The sequence below is a fragment of the Canis lupus genome, chromosome 6 (genome assembly GCF_003254725.2).
Source record: "Canis lupus dingo isolate Sandy chromosome 6, ASM325472v2, whole genome shotgun sequence".
NCBI classification, from domain to species: Eukaryota; Metazoa; Chordata; class Mammalia; order Carnivora; family Canidae; genus Canis; species Canis lupus.
The window spans coordinates 42841252-42861798 of record NC_064248.1 but is presented as its reverse complement, the minus strand read 5'-3'; the positions used below and the strand labels follow the sequence as shown (position 1 = coordinate 42861798).

Here is a 20547-nt window from a genome sequence, read left to right as displayed (position 1 = left end):
GCTTTGTCAGGTTGAAAGTAGTGATGATCTCATTTGGGGAAAAAATCGGTTTAAAACAAATGGCACACCTGATATTTTTGACTCAACTGTTCCCATTAATAACCTAAAATCTCAGCTCCTTGCAGGCCTGAAATAAAAAATGTTTCGAAGGATGCTTTCTCCACAATTAACGTGCACTGGCGATCCACTAATGATGATGCCACTTACACAGTGACTGCTCACGGGGAGAAAGGGCGGTATCTGTGTAGCAGCAGAGGAGAGTCCTGCACCATGGGGGGCTTGCCCTGTGGCTCCATGTTCTCCATCACTGTGGTGGCTGAAACACAGGCAGGACGGAGCCTGCCCAGCTACAGTGTGCCCCTAGAAACAGGTAGGTAGCAACCACCAGCCTGAACATTGACTTCAGCGTCATCCTTAGATATTGTTATAAGACATGAACTTTCTCATTTGATCTACCCGAAGTGTGATAGAAATACATTGAACTCATGAACAGCCCTGGTCTTAGAAAATAAAACTTGCAATATTTGGACACAGTTTCTGTAAAAATATCATCAGAAGACTCTAATATGCTGACATCAAAGGAGGAAAGCATTGACTCTACAAAACATTTATTTGAATTCATATTCCTCTGTGACTTCCTCTCCCAAAACAACTAGCAAGTGACCAAATGATCTGGCTCATTTTTTATTTCTTGGGCTCACCCCTTTCAAATCTTTCTGTATAAAATGCTTTCGGAATTTCAGTTTTCTAATTGGTGAGAGGAGGATCGTAGATTCCTTGGGTGGTTGTGAATGTTAATGCTGCAAGCACTTGGCATGGTGCCTGACACATAGTGAGAGCTGCATAAGAGAACGCTGCTCCTGCTTCATAGCGCCAGGTGTGAGGGGAATTTAGCAAATTACTTAAAGCCTTTGGACATTATTTTCTCTTATATACGATATATGGAGCTTTGAACTATGAGTTGAAACATAAAAAGCAACAGATCAGAGACAATGCCCAATATTCAGGAAGATTCTAGATATCCTATATCCTGAATAATGGGCCCCTGAAAAACTGAGAATTGGCTGTGGAATTCTTAAGTGGCTAAAAATATTGTGAGCTTTTATATCAATTATGTACTATGAAATACATGAAAAAGGCAAAACACATTGAATTGTAAAGGCTATGAAATGTTATTTTGAGAGAAGAGGTGAATGCAGCCATTGCTTTGAAATTTGCAACTGGAATGGTTAAAGTTGGGAAACAACCAAGGATTTCTTTCTTAATCTGAAAAAAAAAAAAAACCTAGAACTCACATTACCCACAGCTAGTTAGTACACCGTTCTTGGGGGAAAGCACCCCCTATGTACACTTGATGTTAAATAATGTATCAGAGGGAATGAGATTTTGCTTAACAATTGAAGGTTTGAGAACTTTAGGATATTGAATGAAATATAGACAAAATACCATTCTTGGTTATTGTCCACAATAAATCCCCAATTCTTTCTCTTTTTCCCCATCTAAGTGCCATGCTGTCCGGCTGGTCTGACAGTAACTCAGGTCACCCAGTCAGTAATCAATGTGAGCTGGACTGCTGGGACCGGGGCCCAAACCTATGTGACGGTTCTGGAGTCACACACTGGACAGTCTAAGTGTCTCACCCATCAAAACCAGTGCCTCCTGGGATGCATCGCATGTGGCATCAATTACACAGTGGCATTAAAAGCGATTAGTGCCACTGGGTTGACGGCAGACTGCACCTACCAAGCTTATTCCTCTAGTAAGTGAATTCTAAACTCCAGCTATGGAGTACCAATAAGGATTTTGACTATTATAAATCCAGACACAAGCCCCTCCTTCTCATTTAAAAAGATACTGCATCTCCATCTAGCTAGCATTATACATTCATAGTACTTTCTAAAATGTTTACAGTTTTCCTCTTAGCTTAGAACCTCAAAGCTTCAGGGATGCCCGGGTGGCTCAGCGGTTGAACGTCTGCCTTCGTCTCAGGATGTGATCCCAGGTCTGGGGATCGAGCCCTGCATCAGGCTCCTGCATGGAACCTGCTTCTCCCTCTGTCCATGTCTCTGCCTCTCTCTGTGTCTCTCATGAATAGATAAATAAAATCTTAGAAAAAAAAAAAAAAAGAACCTCAAAGCTTCAGAGGCTCCTGTTGGTGGTTGCTGAATTAATTTCCTGGGTAACATGGCTCAGATGTACTTTTTTTGAAGGGAGGACAGATTTTTCTATGACACAGCTACCTGCAGCACAGAGTAAATCAGTCTGTTAGAGTTCTCGGAAAGCATTGAGGTCACACATTCTATTTGGCTTGAATTCTTTTCTTCTCATTATATTACGCTATTACCTCTCTTGTCTAAACCACTCCAGCTCCTTCTATGGTTTCTTATTTCAACAGGCTAAAAGGAGCACTGTCTACTGACAGTTTTGTATCTTGTTCTTCACAAAGACCAAATCAATAGGAATAGCAGGGGAGGGTAGAAGTGGTACAGGGTTAGCAAAGAAGATTCTCTTGATGATTCTAGTCCACTGAAGTGGCGGCTTTGGAGCACTGTTTTGAAAAAGGAAAGGAAGGAAGAAAAAAGAAACAAAACTCCTTAAAACACCTTTTTAATAAGAGTACAATGATCAGTTTATTGTGTCTACCCCAGGACATAGGATGGGAGAGCTGAAATTTTGCCACCCCAGGGACAATAAAAGAATCTTCAGCCAGGAGCCTAAGGATATGGCGTTTTTGCTGTGTGTGTGTGTGTGTGTGTGTGTGTGTGTGTGTGTGTGTGTTTTAAGATTTTATTTATTGATTGATGAGAGACACAAAGAGAGAGGCAGAGACACAGACAGAGGGAGAAGCAGGCTCCCTGCAATGTGGGGCTCGATCCCAGGACCCCAGGATCATGACCTGAGCCAAAGGCAGGCGCTAAATCGCTGAGCCACCCAGGCATCCTGAGACATGGCTTCTTATAAGCTGTGTTGCCTTATCTTCCCTTGCTTCCTCATTGGTAAGAGAAATAGTAATAACTATAATGTGAAAGCATTTATAACATGCTATACGTATGTAAGGGGTTTCATATTTTCTTTGGGCCTATTGTTTTCCATCAGATTTGCTGCCTAAATTCTAACCCTGATATCCAGTTCTGGGAATATGGCCTGCTGCTTATCTTCCCATGTAAAAAGCTGCTTTTTTTTTTTTTTTTTTTTAAAGGAAAGAATGAATCAAAAGAACCTAATTATCTGTAACTGGATTTTAATTTAAATTGTTGTACAACAACATTTTTATCTTAGTTACTGAGTAGTCCACCATCTGGTGCCCTGCTTGACACAGAGTGTGTGGCCTGCTCAAGGCATTTAGAGAAGAGAAAAAGAAGGATCTAATGAGCTAGCATGGACAAAGTGGGGTGAGCAAAGCCTGGTCACTTGACTGCTATGTAAGTCACTGTTCCCCAGGCATCATGCTACTCAGCTAGCAAAATAGGTCTTTTCAATTAAAGCTGAATGCAGTTAATTTAAATTCAATCCCACTAAAATCATATGGAACTAGGACATTATGAAATCTCTTGACAAGGATGTTGTGCATTTGACTCACATAGTTTGAGATACTGTAGCTGCCAAGTGGGGACTTTTGGCCTCACCATTGTTCTCTATTAAAAATTCATGGCCCACCTCACTGTCATATAGGGATTTCTAATCATGGAAAGAACTTGCATACCCCTTCAAATAATGCTCTAATTATGCATTATTTAGGTTTTTAGGGGAAACTTACTTTGCTTCCATGTTTATCTGATGATGAAATAAGTGATTTGTGTCTGTTTTTCTCCTGCAGGTGCCTGCTGCCCATTGGGAGTGAAATTGTATAGACTGGGCCCTAATGGCATTCGAATCTACTGGCAAGCCTCCAGGGGCTCTGCCAATTACAGCACTGACCTCTATGGTTCCAAAGGCATTTTCACATGTGCCCCAAGCGCTGGCCTCAGTTTTTGTGATGTCACCGAGATACCCTGTGGGGATGTATATACCGTGATGGTCTCACCAGTGTCTGAGACAGGACTGAAGCTTACTTTCTGTCCAAAAAAAATATATTCAGGTAGAGCAATAGAGCCCTTAAACCCTCTATTTAAAACCCTGAACTCCATCTGTGAATCAAGACTCAGAGCAATTACACTTATTTGCTATGTAGGAGGTCAGGGAGGTGTGAAATTTTCTACACCCTGCATGCGGATTCTGGGTACAGGGACCTCAAGCTTCTTTGGAATTGTGATGCTTTCTTATCATATGATTTGGAGACACTCCTCTCTTCACTTGCTGACCCTTTCTTTTTCAGAAAAAGGACCAGATGCTTGCTGTTTAAATAGTAAAGCGGATTTAAAATGATTTTCTGCTTTGAGGTTTGGGAATAGATTTTTAACATAGTCTCAGAGATAACGAGAGACACCCTGAAATGTTGGAAATTAAGAGACTTGAATCTCTGCACAAGTTCAGACTTATGACTAAGCAGAAGTTGGAGGATCAGGGGAAAAAATGAATTTATAAATCATAGGCTAGGTTTGGAAATATGAGTGGGCAGACAGTCTGTGATCACAAAACAAGACTGTCAGCAGCTGCCATCTCACCAGAACTAGCAGAAGAACGTTAGCAATTCTCCTGCTCTGTATTCCAGCACCTTCTGCTACCTTGCCCAGGGCATAGTCATATATTTTTCATATATTTCTAAAAAAATTTTGTAAAGAAATGAGATGATAAGGTCCTAGAACTTTATAGGTGATCACAGAAAGAGGAGTAAATATTAGCTCAGAAACCTTTACTGAAAACCAGAATCTAAAATTCCCAATTACATATAGGTGGCACGAGGGCTCAAATGGCCCCTGGACAGAACCAGGCCAGTTCCTCATATTGGTGTTCTTGCTGCGCATGGCTGTCATGCTCTGATTCCTCATTTTTTCATTATCTTGTCCATAGGACAAGCTGGCCTAGAGTAGTGCCCTATGGGAAAGGACAGGAATAGGTTCTTGGGGTGAGGGTCAGCTCTTAGGAAAAAAAGAGACTTTCATTCAATAACAGTGTTTCATCATATTTGCATTACATTTTACGATTTATCAAGTGTTTTCACATTCAGTCTCTTATTAAATGTTCAAAATAACTCTGAATTAGATTTAACAAATCTTATTATCTCCAATTCATAAATGAAAAAACTGAAGCTTCGGCTCCCACATCTCTATCTATAACCTTTCTCTTCTTCTCACCCCTAAATTAATATTCAAATTCATATTTGACTCTTCTAATCCCTAAATTCATATTCGTATACCTCTACCTGGAGGTGCCCCAGGGCTTCCAACTCCTCAGATCCTCCTGATCTTCTCCTGCAGTTTCTAATTTTCCTCCTGGCATCCTTGTTTCAGGTATGAGAGCTGATCACCTGGGAGTCAGCTTCCCTCTCCCTCACCCTCCCGATCTCAGGGGTCTCCAAGTCCTGTCCTGTTCACTTCATGATGTATTTTCTTTTTAACTATTTTTTTGAAGCTTTTATTTATTTGAGAGAGAGGGCGAGAGAGAGAGAGAGAGAGAGAGAGAGGGAGAGAGAGCAGGAGAGGCAGATGGAGAGGGAGAGGCAGACTCCCCACTCAGCAGGGAGCCCAACATGGGGCTCGATCCCGTGTCCCAGGGATCATGACCTGAGCTGAATGCGGATGCTTACCTGCCTGATCCACCCAGGTGCTCCCCTTTTTAAAACTTTTAAAGTAAGCTCTGTACCTCGCATGGGGTTTGAACTCACAACCCCACACTCAAGGGTTGCATGTTCTACCAACTAAGCCAGCCAAGCACTTCTCAAGACAGTTTTTATTTTTTTTAAGATTTTATTTATTCATTCATGAGAGATACAGAGAGAGAGGCAGAAGGAGAAGCAGGCTCCCCACAGGGAGCCTGATGTGGGACTTGATCCCAGGACCCCAGGATCTCGACCTGAGCCAAAGGTAGACACTCAACCACTGAGACACCCAGGGGCCCCTCATGATGGTTTTTTTTTTTTTTTAATTTTTTTAAATTTTATTTATTTATGATAGTCACATAGAGAGAGAGAGAGAGAGGCAGAGACATAGGCAGAGGGAGAAGCAGGCTCCATGCACCGGGAGCCTGACGTGGGATTCGATCCGGGGTCTCCAGGATCGCACCCTGGGCCAAAGGCAGGCGCCAAACCGCTGCGCCACCCAGGGATCCCTCATGATGGTTTTTAAATCCAAATTCTTCTCTCTCCTACACCTACTGCTATATAATAGGTCCACACCACTTCTCACCTAGAATATTGTACCAGTCTTGTCTTCCTGAACTCATGTCAGCCTCCATACTATTTTTTTTAATCTTTATTTATTTATGATAGTCACACACAGAGAGAGAGAGAGAGAGAGAGAGAGGCAGACACAGGCAGAGACACAGGCAGAGGGAGAAGCAGGCTCCATGCACCGGGAGCCCGACGTGGGATTTCCAGGACACTGAATTTGTGTTTCTTTTATGCTTCAAAATCCTCAAAAATGGGCAGCCCAGGTGGCTCAGTGGTTTAGCACCGCCTTCAGCCCAGGGCCTGACCCTGGAGACCCAGGATCAAGTCCGATGTCGGGCTCCCTGCATGGAGCCTGCTTCGTCTTCTGCCTGTGTCTCTGCCTTTCTCTGTGTGTGTGTCTCTCATGAATAAATAAATAAAATCTTTAAAAAAAAAAATCCTCAAAAGTGTTCCATTTCCCAATAGGAAAAAAGTCAATACTTTGAGCGTGGCATTCAAGGTTCCTCATTGTCTGTCTGTTAGTTGGTCTTCCTACACCTGCATTGTCCTCTTTTGGATTACTTTAAAAGTTTTAAAAAGGGGAGCACCTGGGTGGATCAGGCAGGTAAGCATCCACATTCAGCTCAGGTCATGATCCCTGGGACACGGGATCGAGCCCCATGTTGGGCTCCCTGCTGAGCGGGGAGTCTGCCTCTCCCTCTCCATCTGCCTCTCCTGCTCTCTCTCCCTCTCTCTCTCGCCCTCTCTCTCAAAAAATTAAATATCTTTTTATTTAGTACAAGCCATGTATGAAAAAAATTTAAATTTTCTAGTAGCTGCATTAAAAATTAAAAAGGTAAAATTAATAATACATTTTAGTTAATCCAATATATCCAAAATATTATAATTTCCACATGAAATCAGTATAAAAATTTCACATTATTTTTTTCATACTGAGAATCTGCTGTGGATTTTATGCTCCACAGCACACTTCAGTTCAGACTAGCCACATTTGGAGTTTTCAGCAGCTACATGTGACAAATGCCTGCTGGTTAAGCAATATAATTCTAGGCTCATTCCACAACATCTGTCCTGAGAAGACTCTATTCTCCAGTGTAGCCACACACACCTGCCCTCACCACACACATATACCACGCCCAGCTTGCCTCTGAGCTGATGCAGTACTCTTCTCTGCCTGGAATTCCACCTCCATCAAAGGAACTCCACCAGCACAAATTTCTTCTCCTCTGTAAAGTTTCCAAATCCTAGAGGTTGATTTATTCTTCTTGCTACCTCCTTTATGACCCCATATCACCTGTGTCTTTATGACATCATATGACTGTGAATTGAAAACGTGTTATTTCCCCTAATAAATGATAATCTCTGGATTCTCAACACAAAGCACACAACTATCACCCAATATATTTTAAATTAAAAATGAATAAATTAATGAGTTTCTCTGGTTGCCTGTGATCCTACAGCCAGTATGTTAATCACCAGAAGTCCTTGTTAGTTAGAACTCTAATACCTGGGGAGCCTGAGTGGCTCAGTTGGTTGAGCATCTGCTTTTCACTCAGGTCACGATCTCCAGGTCCTGGGATCTAGCCGCACAGCAGGTTCCCTGCTCAGCGGGGAGCCTGCTTCTCCCTCTCCCTCTGTTTCTCCCCCTGCTTGTGCTCTATCAAATAAATAAATAAAATCTTAAAAAATAATTAAAAAAGGAACTCCAATACCCACTGCTGGGATGCCATCTCAAGCCTGCAGTCATTCCACATTAGCAAGGATTAGGTGTCTAGACTCCAGTTAGGGAATCCACTTTTGCTCCATCTCTCTGCTAAAGAAACAGGTGTTTAGGGAAAGAGTTTTGGTTTTGTTTCTTGAGTTTCTTTTTTTTTCGATATCAGTGGTGCCTTCCTTTGATAATTAAGACAATATTATAAATGATAATAATGACTAATGTTTATTGAGTGTATGTGTCCAGCACTATTTTGAGGGCTTTACATATGCTAACTTAGTTGATCCCTGTAACAACCTTATGAGGTTGACATTCTGATTCTTACCACTTTACAGATAAACTAAAGCACAGAAAAGTGAAGTGACTTGTCCAAGGTCATACTGCTAGTAGTTATATCCTTTTATCACTCAAGCTGGGTCTTAATCACTCTTTGGTTCACTATCCCATTATTCTTTAAGTTATATCTTCACTATCTTTTTTTTTAATATCTTCACCATCTTAAATATGTTCATTAATATATTTTAAATGCTTTTGTTTTTATTCATTACAGTAACCTGCTCTGGAAGTACACTTGGAATGGGTAAGTCATTTTCTCATGGATAAAATAGAATTTTTGTTGTTGCTCTTTCGGGTGATGTAATATAGTAGGGATTAAAGCTGACTCTTTCTTTCTTGCTCTCCCCTCCCACAACCTTTTCTCCCCTATTGCAATGTCTCCCCTCAGATTTCACCAGTTAGGATGAATTCCTTTGCATTCGGAAGTCTCTTCAGTTTCCAGGGTCCCACAGGAAAATGTAAATATGGTTCAGTAGAGGCAGCCGCTTCATCCTTCACTTCAGAGACTGGTTCCCAGCCCTGCTGGACATTGAGTCACCTTCTAGAGCTTAAAAACAATTGATGCCTGGGCTTTATCCCCAGAAAGTCTGATTTAATTGGTCTGGGGTAAGATCAGGATTTTTCAAAGCTCCTTAGGTGATTCTAAAGCATAGCCAACCCTGAGAACTGCAGCTTAGAGCAGACCTTCTCAAACTTTATTGTGCATACAAATCACCTGGGCCTTGTTAAAACTAGATCCTGATTCGGTAGGTGTGGGAGGATCTGAGACTGCACTTTTTAACAAGGTCCTGGTCATGCTGGTGACATTGATGCTGCGTGTCTGACCACACTTTTAGTAGCCAGGTGTTAGAGGGAATCTGTTAATAGCCTGCAAAGAGCCAACATGTCTGGTTCCAGTTTGCAAGGGTGAATATGCCCAGTGGAGGAAAAGAGGGTGCTAAAAGGGGAGTTGGAGTATGGATAACCCTTGCTGCCTCCTTGGTTACCCCCAGGACTGATTCAGCTAGGAGGCTAGTAGCCACACATGGAAGCTTCTCTTGGGAAGGGCTGCAGGGATGACCACAGACCTGAGTGCTAACCCAGTGAGCAGCATGTGCTGCTTCATGAGGAATCTTGCCCTGTCTTGTAGGGAGGGGCCTGCTTGGTTTGAGGCTTTGGGAAAACCCCCGGGGAATATTTTCAACCCCAAACTACAAACAGGATGGATACACACACACACACACACACACACACACACACACACACACACACAGCCATTTGTCCAGTCAGACATGGCTGACTTCAGAGGGTAGGGGTAGAAATGAAGTCTTCCTATCAGTAAACCCCACAGGAGAGCCTCCCAGTTTGGGCCAGCTCCTAATCCAACACTTCCTTCCACTGGCAGGGATTGGCTCTGGAGTCTCTCTCCACTGCCTATTCTGTTTCCTCTCCTGGCCCATTGCTTCTCTGAGGACAGCAGACACATGCTTTTCAATTCTTGCCCACCTGCAGGTCTGAAATAAGCATAAGCCCTATTATTTTTAAAAAGGTTTTTGTTTCCAGGGACTATAAGGAAACCAGCTTGACTTATTAAAAACAAACTGAGGAAACGTCTAAATAAAAAAAAAAAAATTCTTGAAAACATTCTCACAGTATTCATGACCACAAACCCTGGTCTTTAGTGAAATGTACACAGGCCTGGGTCTGCATTTTTGGAAACTATATCCAGTATTTTGAACGTATTAAGCCAGTGTTCCCCTGAGCCCCAGAAGAGTAATGGAAGTGACTCGGGGGCCACTGGCAGGAGACGAGTGATATGTTATCCAGGCCTTTCCTAAGATTTTGTTAAAGATAGAGTTGCACTGCTTTAAAAAAAAATACTTGAAAACCATCACTCAAACACTGCTATTCATCAGCATTACCAGAAAGCTTGTTCAAAATGTGTAGCCTCAGGGGGCACCAGGCTGGCTTAGTCAGTAGAGCATGTGACTCTAGACCCTAGGGGTTGTGAGTTTGAACCCCAGGTTGGTGTAGAGATTACTTAAAAAGAAAATGTAGATGCCCAGGCTGTTGTTGAGGTGGGATAGGGTCTGGGTCTCTGTATTTCTATCAGGTTCCAAGTGATTCTGATACTCTGGAGTTTGGGCAGTAGCTCCCTAGGTCACCACTCTCCCCTTCCTTGGTCCCTCTGCGCGGCCCCTGGTCATCACTTATCCATGCCTCAGCAAGATTCAGGCTTAAGCTTGAAATCTTAACTTCTCTTTAAGTTGATCCTCAAGACTCTCAAAAATAAGAGTAAGCCAGATCATTTGAGAGTTTCTACATCACATGTAATCATTATATCTAGGGAGGAATTCTAAACTGCTGTCTCTAGCTTCAGCATTTCTCCTCCATATATCAAATTAGGTCACTGGGTGACATGGGGCTCCCAGATAGGCCAAGGGAAGCCTTGGGAATCTTGTTGGTCTAAGACTTTTGGTCTTCCTTGGCTCTTGGATTATTCTTTTCTTTTTTTTTAAGATTTTTATTTATGAGAAACACATGAGAGACACAGAGAGAGAGGCAGCGACACAGGCAGAGGGAGAAGCAGGCTCCATGCAAGAAGCCTGATGTGGGACTCGATCCTGGGACTCTAGGGTCATGCCCTGAGCCGAGGGCAGATGCTAAACTGCTGAGCCACCCAGGTGTCCCTATCCTAAGGCTTTTCAATAGCATGAATGGTTTAAGAGACAGATCTGGGTTCAAATCTTACCACTATTACCCTTTCTGGCAAGTTGCTTCAATTCTCCCTCAGCCTAGGTTTCCTGAAAATTGAAATAGTCAACTCGTCCGGTGTTATGAGGTATAAACTTTGGACATAATGACAGGCCCATAGTAAGCACTTAATAAATGATAGTTATTATTAACTCAGGATCCGTTTAAGCTCATATCATGCTTTATTACATCATGTGTCAGTTATTATTTTTTAAGGTTTTATTTATTTATTTATGAGAGACACACAGAAAGAGGAAGAGAAATAGGCAGAAGGAGAAGCAGGCTCCCTCCGGGGAGCCTGATCTGGGACTCGATCCCAGGACCCGGGGATCACAACCTGAGCGCAAGACAGATGCTCAACCGCTGAGCCATGTAGGCGCCCCCATGTGTCAGTTATTAACATTTTAGCATGCTACTTCCAGGATATGTGCATTGTGAAGTCAGTCTTCATAATACCCTAATTCATTGGCTCTCAAAGTGTGGCCCCAGGGCCAACAGCATGAGCAACATCTGGGAACTTCTTAGAAACGCAATTTGTGAGGCTTCACCATAGACCTAATGAGTGATGAGTCAGGGGCCCAGCAATCTTTGTTTTAATAAACCCTCTGAGTGATTTTGATGCACTCTAAAGTTTGAGAACCACAGCTCTAATTCAAAGAAGCTACTTTGGTACTGGGAATTTGATTCACGTTGGAAGGGAAAGGAAAACAGTCTACCTGAGGCAATGGGGCTCTAACAGCAGGTAGCCTGACATCACTCTGTGGAGGCATTCTTAGTCCTCAGCATCTAGCCTCACCTGCACTTTCAGGAGGATTTTCCTCCCCAAAACTTCCTCAGCAATGAAATGGGTTTAGTATGTTGTCCCTACACAGCTCCCTGAATCAATAAAATTTGAAAGCTGTCTGAGAACAGAGCAAATTGGCCTGGGGGTAGAGAGGAAAGTTCTTTGTCCTGAGTCAAGGCAGTCTGAACTGGTAGAGGTTGTGGGCGGGGTCTTTTCCTGAAGCACCTGGATTAGTTGGAACCTACTGGTTAGTTTCTTCTTGCCCTTTCAGCAGTTCAGATTGTCTTAATTTCCTGTTTTCTTGCTGTGAAGTGCTACAAAAACAGCATTTTGAATCAAAATACTAAGCTAACTTTCAGAGACATTTGAGGGCTTTTTAAGAAAATGTCTGCATATGTAATGTATCTTGTGGCTTCTTCCCTTCCAGTGATTTACAGGGGGAAAAGAAATGCAGAATGACACAGGGAACCCTGGCTAAAAACAGACTTAGTGAGTAACTTACATTGAAATGAGTCAAAGGCAAAGTGTTTTGGCTTTGTTTTAAAATTTTTTTCCCATATCTTTTGCAGGGTTGACTAAATTGTTAGTGTGATTAGAGGTGGAAAAGCTCTATTAGAATACAAAAATGCCTGTAGGGTAGGATAAGCTCTTTTGGCCTCTGTAAGGACAACTCTGACTCCACTTCCTGAAGGCAAGCAAGGTCAGGCATGTCCTCATCTGCACAGGAGTTCAAGCTCTGCTATGGAGAAGACTCAGAGAAATTAATCCAGAAAGTGCTCTGGAAGACTGCCAGAGTGTGCTCGCACACTGGGAAAATTCTGGAAGTGTGAAAGATCTGTTTAGCAGAGACTGTCTCTGGGATTTCATATCCAAACACCACACAGACTTCAACACATCCACTTATAGGTATTTCATGGACACCAGGACTTGCCGTTCAAGGACTGCAAATGTTCACTCCTGGAGAGCTTGATATCCAGCCACCACGCAGAGACACTGCTCATCTCAAGACCTCCAGCAGGACTTTGGCGTAGATTGGAGAGCCACAGCTGCCAGGGCAACCTGTAGTAACAAATCATCTCAAGTAAGAAGAAAGCAAGTTGCAGATATTGTTTGCCAAGTCAAAGCATTCTGTGATGTTACCTCTGCGTGAACATCTGGGCAAGTATAGCTGCTGGCCTGTTGCTGGAAGGATTTTTTTTTTTTTTTTTTGCTGGAAGGATTATAGTCAAGGTTGTGAGTGAGCAAAAACTTCAATGGAGGGACAGCCAAGGCAAAGCTTTCAACAGTGGCAGACTGACAGGCACACATCTTTTGTGGGGAGGATCATCAATCTTGTTGGTCGTATCCCCATGCTCCCACTGCAATATTTTCATCTCGAGAGAAGACAATGATATATAATAGAAATCTGTTGTACCTAGAAAATGTCCTTTGAAAGCTTATTAAAAAAAGTAATGTGAGTAGGAAAAATGGAGTTTGTTGCATCAGAGAGCACCACAGAGTAGGGCTGAGTTTAATTCAGTTTTTTTTTTTTTTAAGATTTTATTTATTTATTCATGAGAGGGGGAGAGAGAGAGAGAAAGAGAGGCAGAGAGAGAAGCAGGCTCCATTCAGGGAGTCCGACATGGGACTCTATCCCATGTCTCCAGGATCAGGCCCTGGGCTAAAGGCAGCGCTAAAGCGCTGTGCCACCAGAGCTATTCTTAAACAACAGTATATAAACAGGAGCTGAACTAGGTGTTATCTATATCATTTGAAGAACTCATTGCTTAATAAAGATTTCCAGACATTACCTCTGGAGATTTTAATTCAGTACATCTGGGTCCAGGCTTGGGCATCTATATTTTTAACAAACTTGCCAAGTGACATGTGGCCGGGTTTGAGAAACGTAAAAGGTTTACATTGGCGAGTTCTTCCCTGAAGCAAAATTTCAGTGACAGGAGGCTAGGAAGTGTTAAAAGATGAATTGAGGCATATTAAACATTTTACGAGTTTGAGCAGAACTTAATTCTAATTTAGTAGCACCAAACCAGAAGTGGTTACAGGCACTCCACTGACAGGATCTCAAGGAAACACTTTCATAGAGAAGAGAGAAGCAAAGCAAGGATATTATTTGATTGGCTGTAGCTTAAGTGGTTTCCACATTTGGGAAAGCCCAATTGGCTGATTGGTTGTCCTTAGATTTTGATTCTTTTTAAAAGATTTTATTTATTTATTTATTTGAGTGAGCAAGAGAGAAAGAAGAGAGGGAGAGAGAGAGAGCATGAGTAGGGGTGGAGACGGATTAGGGAGAGGGAGAAGCAGACTGTCCTGTTAAGTAGGGACCCTGAGATCGTGACCTGAGCTGAAGGCAGACACTTAGCCAACTGAGCCACCCAGATGCCCCACATTTTGATTTCTTAACCTTGAGACACTTACAGGTGTAGGTTTTGGTTTGCTTACACAGACTGCTAAGGCATTAGAACCACCTCAGTTTAATGGCCTCTTTGTTTAACAGAAGGTAGATGGCTGTGGCATATAAAGAAAGATTGGTGAGAAGATCTGGGGGTGTCCATGAGGTTCAGAGTAGGTCCATGCCCTGTGAGGGCAGACATGAACTCGGGCAGTGTTCTGGGCTGTGGTGCAGGGTCCATGCAAGACTGTGTGCTGAGCCCAGTTGCCAGCAGGGTGTTCTTCCAAATAGAGCTGTGTTCATTGCTGATTAGAATGGTCAAAGGCTAAGGCCAAATGTAGGTCAGAATCCCTGGTTCTAGGATGCTAGGGAGCTGGGACCAGTACACCTATACCTTATGAATACCAGGGCCACAAAATGAAATGGCCATCTACTTTAGGCATCTGAGCTGGGCTGTTTTGGTCAGAGTTCCACAGAAGACAAGGTGGTCCACACTAAAACTAAAATATGGATGTAGCACATGAAATGTGCTTCTATTCTAGGTGCTTCCCACATACTCAGTTCATTCTCAGAACAACTCTATGAGCTAGATAATATTACTCTTTTTTTATTTATTTATTTTTTTAAAATATTACTCTTTTATACTGATAAAGAAAATGAGACTCAGAAAGGTCAAGTACCCCACTCATGTTTGCATAGCCAAGTCAACGTGCAGCATTGATGAGAACTACTAATCCATGATACTTTTATGGAGGATATTTATTTGGATTATCATGATTAAGTCATCATTACTAATGAAGAAGGCCTGGGAATAAGATGGTGAGTGATTTGCCCTAACTCAAGAGCTTTTACATTCAGCTCTTAGTTATTTTGATTATTTTTCTTTTTTTTTTTTTTTTAATTCCCCCGCCCCTCCCCGCAAAGCAGGTGTTTTGCCTCTGACCAGTGTTATTGGATTTGACCTTCTATTCTGTCCTCTCATGTTCAGGGGACTCAAATTCCTTGTCCAATTTGCCCAGGCAAACAGACTAGAAGAGGTGGAGAGACAGCTCAGGGAGGTTATACGAAACTAAGGGAGCAAGGGAGGGTATGCAGTATGGTACAACAGAAAGGGCAATGGTCTTGGGGTCATTCTGAGGTCTTAAGTGGTTTATTTCGCTTCTGAGTCTCAGTTTTCACATCTGTAAAATGGCAATAAGAATTTTCATCTTGGGCCATGTGAGGTTTTATCTTATTTAACACACAAACGCAATGAAACAGGTGTTTGAAGTCACATGCTTCTAAAAGGCAGAGACAGCATCTTGTGCTGTGGACCTGTATCTTTGTGCAGCTAAGGCACACATTTGTTCCATTAGAACACACTGCTCCCTGGTAACCCAGCCTTCAGGAGCGTGAGCCACAGCTGCACCCGACATGATCCAAGTCAAACTTTCAGCCCCAGAGGGAGTTTCTGTGTCATTCCCGGGCACCTGGTCATTCTCCTCAAGGTAGGAGATGGAGGCACTTCACCCACCTCCCTCTTCTGCCTCGGTTTGCCTCTCTAGGGCAAGGAGCTCCATTTTAGAAGGGTGAGTGCACTGTCACGCCTTTTTCTTAGGGCTTGGGGCTCCACCTCCTCTACTAAGCAGAATCTGATTTTAAATTGAAAAGGGAGAGGGAAATAATGTGTTCATTTAAGATCCTGAACAGCTGAGTCCATTTAAAGCAAGTTTAAAAGAGGCCAGGGCTCTGGCTTCCATTCCCATACAAGCCATGAATGGGAAAGCCATTAATGCCACAGGTTGTGCTCGAACCCATTTTATGGCTGCTTTTATTCTTCATTCTCCTTTTCTCTCCTACAGAGCATATATTGTAAATTATCCCATAGACAGGATACTCTATTGCTTTCTGTGTAGCTTAGACACAGTCCGCATTCCACCGCAAGCGCGGCCTCCTGGGCAAGTTTCAGATTCCTTGTCTTTAAGGAGGATCCGTGAGATAATCCACTCACCTTAAAGCACTCCGTAAATATTAGCCACTATCATTACTAGTATAGTAACTAACCACTTCCACTTATTAAGATCATTGGTTCTTTGCAATCTGCAGGAAAGTCTTTCCTTTTTTAAGATTTTATTTACTCAGGAGAGACACACAGAGAGAGGCGGAGACGCAGGCAGAGGGAGAAGCAGGCTCCGCGCTGGGAGCCCGACGCAGGACTCGATCCTCGGTCTCGGGGGTCATGACCTGAGCCGCAGGCAGACGCTCAACCGCGGAGCCACCCGGGCGCCCCTATTTTGTGATTAACTGATTTCGCCTCAAAAGATTCCTCTCAGGAAGTAGTTTTCTGCCCCAAATTTCTAAGTCTGAGCACAAATCAGCTCCTTTGTGAAGAGGCTCTTAACAATAATTCCTTCGTCTTTCTTTAGCAATCCCTTCTTTGGACCCCGAAGGCATTGCTAACCCCTCCCACACAATTTCGTACGTCAACTTTTGCTTGTTGAGGACACAGCCGCCGTCCTGCGGGCTCCTGTACGGCGAGGTCTTCATTAAGGCCTTCGCTTTTCCGACCAACTTCCGACTACCGTCGGCCGGGAAAGGCCTCAAACGAGGCTTAAGGGGCCTCGCAAGCGGGTCTCTCATTCATAGGAGCGCCCTGGAGGGGGCCTCAGAGCCGTACACAATCACTGTGTCCTGAAAACGGAGCGACACCAACCTCCGCGGGACACCTTTCCTAGCGGGTAGCTGAGCGCGCCCCCAGGGCCGCGCGCTGCGAACGGCTTCGCGACAGGGACGTCCTTCTCCAGGACGGCGAGCGTGGACGCCGAGCGTCGGACGTCGCGCTCCCCACCTGACCCGCACGCGCCGCTGCTGGGTCCCCCAGGTCCGGGGCCTTCCGCGGACAGAGCCCCCGCCGGGGGGCGCACGACTGCCCGGCCGACCCGCCCGCACTGCGCAGCCTCCGCCCGGAAGTGGGCGGGAATCCGCGGGCGGCCGCGCGTGACGTCACGCGGCGGGGGCGGGGCCGCCGAGCTTGGCCGGCTCCAGTGGCTGCGCCTCGGCGGTGTTGGGAAGATGGCGCCGCCGGCGACGGAGCGGGGGCTGAAGAGCGTCGTGTGGCAGAGTGAGTGCGGTGGGGCGGGGGCTGAGAGGGAAGGCCAAGCTTTCCTGCCCCGGGCCGCTCGGGCAGCCGCGCGGGCACTTGTTGCTTTGGGGCCCCTGCCAGCCCGGGGACTTGCGGCCTCCTGGCTCTCGCGGGCACCCCTCGCCCCGGCCCGGCTCTGGCCTGGAGGCGGCGCCCGGGTCAGCGGCCCCGTCGGGCCCGGCGGCGATGTCCGTCCCCCGGCGCCGTCTGTGCGGCGTGTGGCCGCGGCTCGCCCGTCGCCGCCCCCCGGGTTTCCAGGCACTGCTTATTGTGCTGCTTCGTTTCGGTACCAAGCAGGGTTTTATCACTGCGCTTTTCAGTGTCCCCTCGAAGAGAAACAAAACGAGAGGAGCCCACTCTCCAGAGGGTCCTTGAGAAAGACCCACTTGAGCGGTCAGATGTCGGGGCCCGGTCCCCGCCGCGCTGCGGGCCTCCCTGCTGTGGGGACTGAGCTGCTGCTTGGCGGTGCCGGACGTGCCGCCCTCCTCCTCCGCGAGTTCGTAAAACTCGCTGCAGAGCTCGCTGTGCTGGGTGACAGGGGCAGCAACCACCAAGCAGGAAGAACCATCGTTGTTTGGCTCGCTGCGTTCAAATTAATTATGGCCTAGCCGTGGAACAGGGAGTTGACACCTAATTAGTATTTCTGACTCCGACTTGTTGAGCGAAGGGTAGAAATGACGAGTTAACAAAATCCTGGGAGCTTCTTGTGTAAAATTAAAACTCCAAATCAGTAACTGGCCTGTTGCTGAACGTAACTGGATACTAAAAACGACTGTATAAATAGAAGGGGGAGAATACATTACAATAACATCTTTTTAAAACTTGAAAATTATAAGGTTGGCATTCTGTGTTTTCAGGTTTGCATGGGTGACTTTTAAGATTCGGTAGTATTTTTCAATTACAGCGTAAGTACATTTATATGAACATGGGTAGTGAATTGCATTGTATAAATAATTTCCGAGATCTGTGTGGTCTTTAACATCAGCATTTATCAGGAAAAAAGGGTAACGATAGTAACTTCAGTTTTGCTAGTGTGGAAACTGGGCAAGAGGGAGAGCTTAGAGACAAAAAAATTTCCGTCCGTGCTGTTAACTTGGCGTAGCACCAGGATGTCAGATGAAGTGTAAGATAAGATGGGATACTGAAAGGAAGGAAAGAGATGTCAGGCTTAAAAAATAGGTCTTTGAATCTTTGTATAAATAGAAACATAACTAAAACACAAGATGACATTCATTCAGCGTATAGGAAGTAGAGAGAGAAGAGGGACTCAGTTCTGTTCGCAAGAGATACCAGAGTCTGGAGGAAACGATGGAGGAATCTCCTAAGAGGTAGGAGAATCCTACAGTTGACTGGGGAAAGGTTTTGCTAGAGTGGGGATAGTGCAGTTAAGTCATGGTAGAGAGCTAAATAACTTAACCTTCAATTTACCCAAAATGTAGGAAGAAGGAAACTAATATTTCTTGAATATTTATTCTGTGCCGGGCATTATTCTTTATATCTATTAAAATTTGGTAGAAATTACTACCTTTATTTCATAGATGTTAAAACTGATACAGCTATTATAATAGCTGTATTATTCTTAAGAGCCAAAAAATCAAATAATCCAAATACCCATGGATTGATGAATAGGTAAATAACAGGCAGTATGTCCCTACAGTGGACTATCAAGCAATAAAAAGGAATGAAGTGCTGATAAAAGCTGCAATATTGATGAACCTTGAAAAAGTTGGGCCAAATGGAAGAAGCCATTCACAACCGCATGTTGTGTGACTCCATTTACATTAAATATCCAGAAGTGACATATATAGAGAGACAGTAGATTAACAGTTGTGTACCTCTGGGGGGCGTGGAGAAAATGGGGAGACTCGGGGATAATGGTTAAGGGGATGGTTTCCTTTTGGAGTAATGAAAATGTTCCAAAATTGATTATGGTGGTGGATGCACAACTCTGAATATACTGAAAGCCATGTAATCATACACTTTGGGTGAATTATATGGTATGCAAATTATATCTCAATAAAGCTTTTTCTAAGAAACCTGATAACAGTATTAAATATAGACTTAGGGACCCTGCTTGCCTCAGCGGTTGAGCGCTTGCCTTTGGTTTAGGTCGTGATCCTGGGGTCGGAGGATCGAGTCCTGCATCAGGCTCCCTGCACAGAGCCTGCTTCTCCCTCTGCCTGTGTCCCATAAATAAAATAAAGAAAGAAAGAAAGAGAGAAGGAGAAAGAAAGAGAGAGAGAGAAAGAAAGAAAGAAAGATAGATTGATTGATTTAGTATTCATACCCAGCTCTTTCTGGCTGCAGGGTTTAATGTGTTATATGTCTGTGATTTTCTGTAATGTTTAATGTAAACCTTAGTTCAGAGCCTTATCTTATGCCCCGTCTGTTGGCAGTAGTCTCCTAACTAAGCCTCTAAGTGCTTGTTCTTTCTCACTCCAGTCTATGTGACTAATAGTTGCCAGAATAATTTTCTTGTAACAGTGAGGTGCTATGATCATGTTATTTGCTTGAAGACCTGTAGAGAGAGACCCCTCCAGTTGTCTAGAGATCATTTCAAATAGTCTGCTTATTTTCTACCTTTTCCTTGTATAATCTTGATGTTCAACTAGTCTATACTGTTTATTCTTGAAATCTTCTACCTCTACATCTTTATGACAGTTTTTGTGTAGAATGCTCCCCCTATACCTGTTCTTTACCTGTCCAAATTTTAGCTAGCCTTCAAGTCTTGGCTCAAATGGGGCTACTATCTCCACAGTGGCTTCTTATTTTAACCCAGCCTCTTACATTTCTGTAGCATTTGGTTTATCCTTCTCAAATGACACTTCTCACTACTGCCTAATGTCTCTTGATAGGCTTCTCAAAGTTGGGTCCACTATTGTGTGTCCACTATTGTGTCTAGGGAATAATAGAAGACAAATATGTAAACAAAAAATATTTCAGTTTGTGATATATATATATGGGCAGGGGCTGCTTTAACTAGATGGATCAGGAAAAGTTTCTCTGAGCAGGTGACACTTGATCTGAGACCTAAAACATGAGAAGAGATCAGCCTTTAAGGACTGTCTTAAAAACACTTTTTTAAAAAAAAATCTTTAGGGATCCCTGGGTGGCTCAGCGGTTGAGCGGCTGCCTTCAGCTCAGGGCGTGATTCCGGGGGTCTGGAGATTGAGTTCCACGTTGGGCTCCTCGCAGGGAGCCT

The 20547-nt window shown here is 44.0% G+C and overlaps 2 protein-coding genes across 5 annotated transcripts in view; both read left to right on the top strand.

The window, feature by feature from the left end:
* Positions 1-13647, top strand: part of FNDC7 (fibronectin type III domain containing 7) — a 29228-nt gene extending 15581 nt beyond the window's left edge. Inside the window, exons 8-13 of the mRNA XM_025417415.3 lie at positions 116-370; positions 1505-1759; positions 3818-4078; positions 8533-8562; positions 12263-12324; positions 12405-13647. Of these exons, the coding sequence (XP_025273200.1) occupies positions 116-370; positions 1505-1759; positions 3818-4078; positions 8533-8562; positions 12263-12294 (833 nt within the window). The 3' untranslated portion in view covers positions 12295-12324; positions 12405-13647. The remainder of the gene's footprint in view (positions 1-115; positions 371-1504; positions 1760-3817; positions 4079-8532; positions 8563-12262; positions 12325-12404) is intronic.
* A 3536-nt stretch (positions 13648-17183) lies between these two features.
* Positions 17184-20547, top strand: part of STXBP3 (syntaxin binding protein 3) — a 56131-nt gene continuing 52767 nt past the window's right edge. For 3 of the 4 annotated variants that reach the window (XR_007411349.1, XM_025417414.3, XM_025417412.3), the window contains exon 1: positions 17184-17324. Coding sequence is in view for 3 of the 4 variants with exons in the window: in XM_025417414.3 (XP_025273199.1) it covers positions 17276-17324 (49 nt within the window). In the remaining variant the exon portion in view is untranslated. The remainder of the gene's footprint in view (positions 17325-20547) is intronic. The other variant, XM_049111603.1, reaches the window with a different exon arrangement.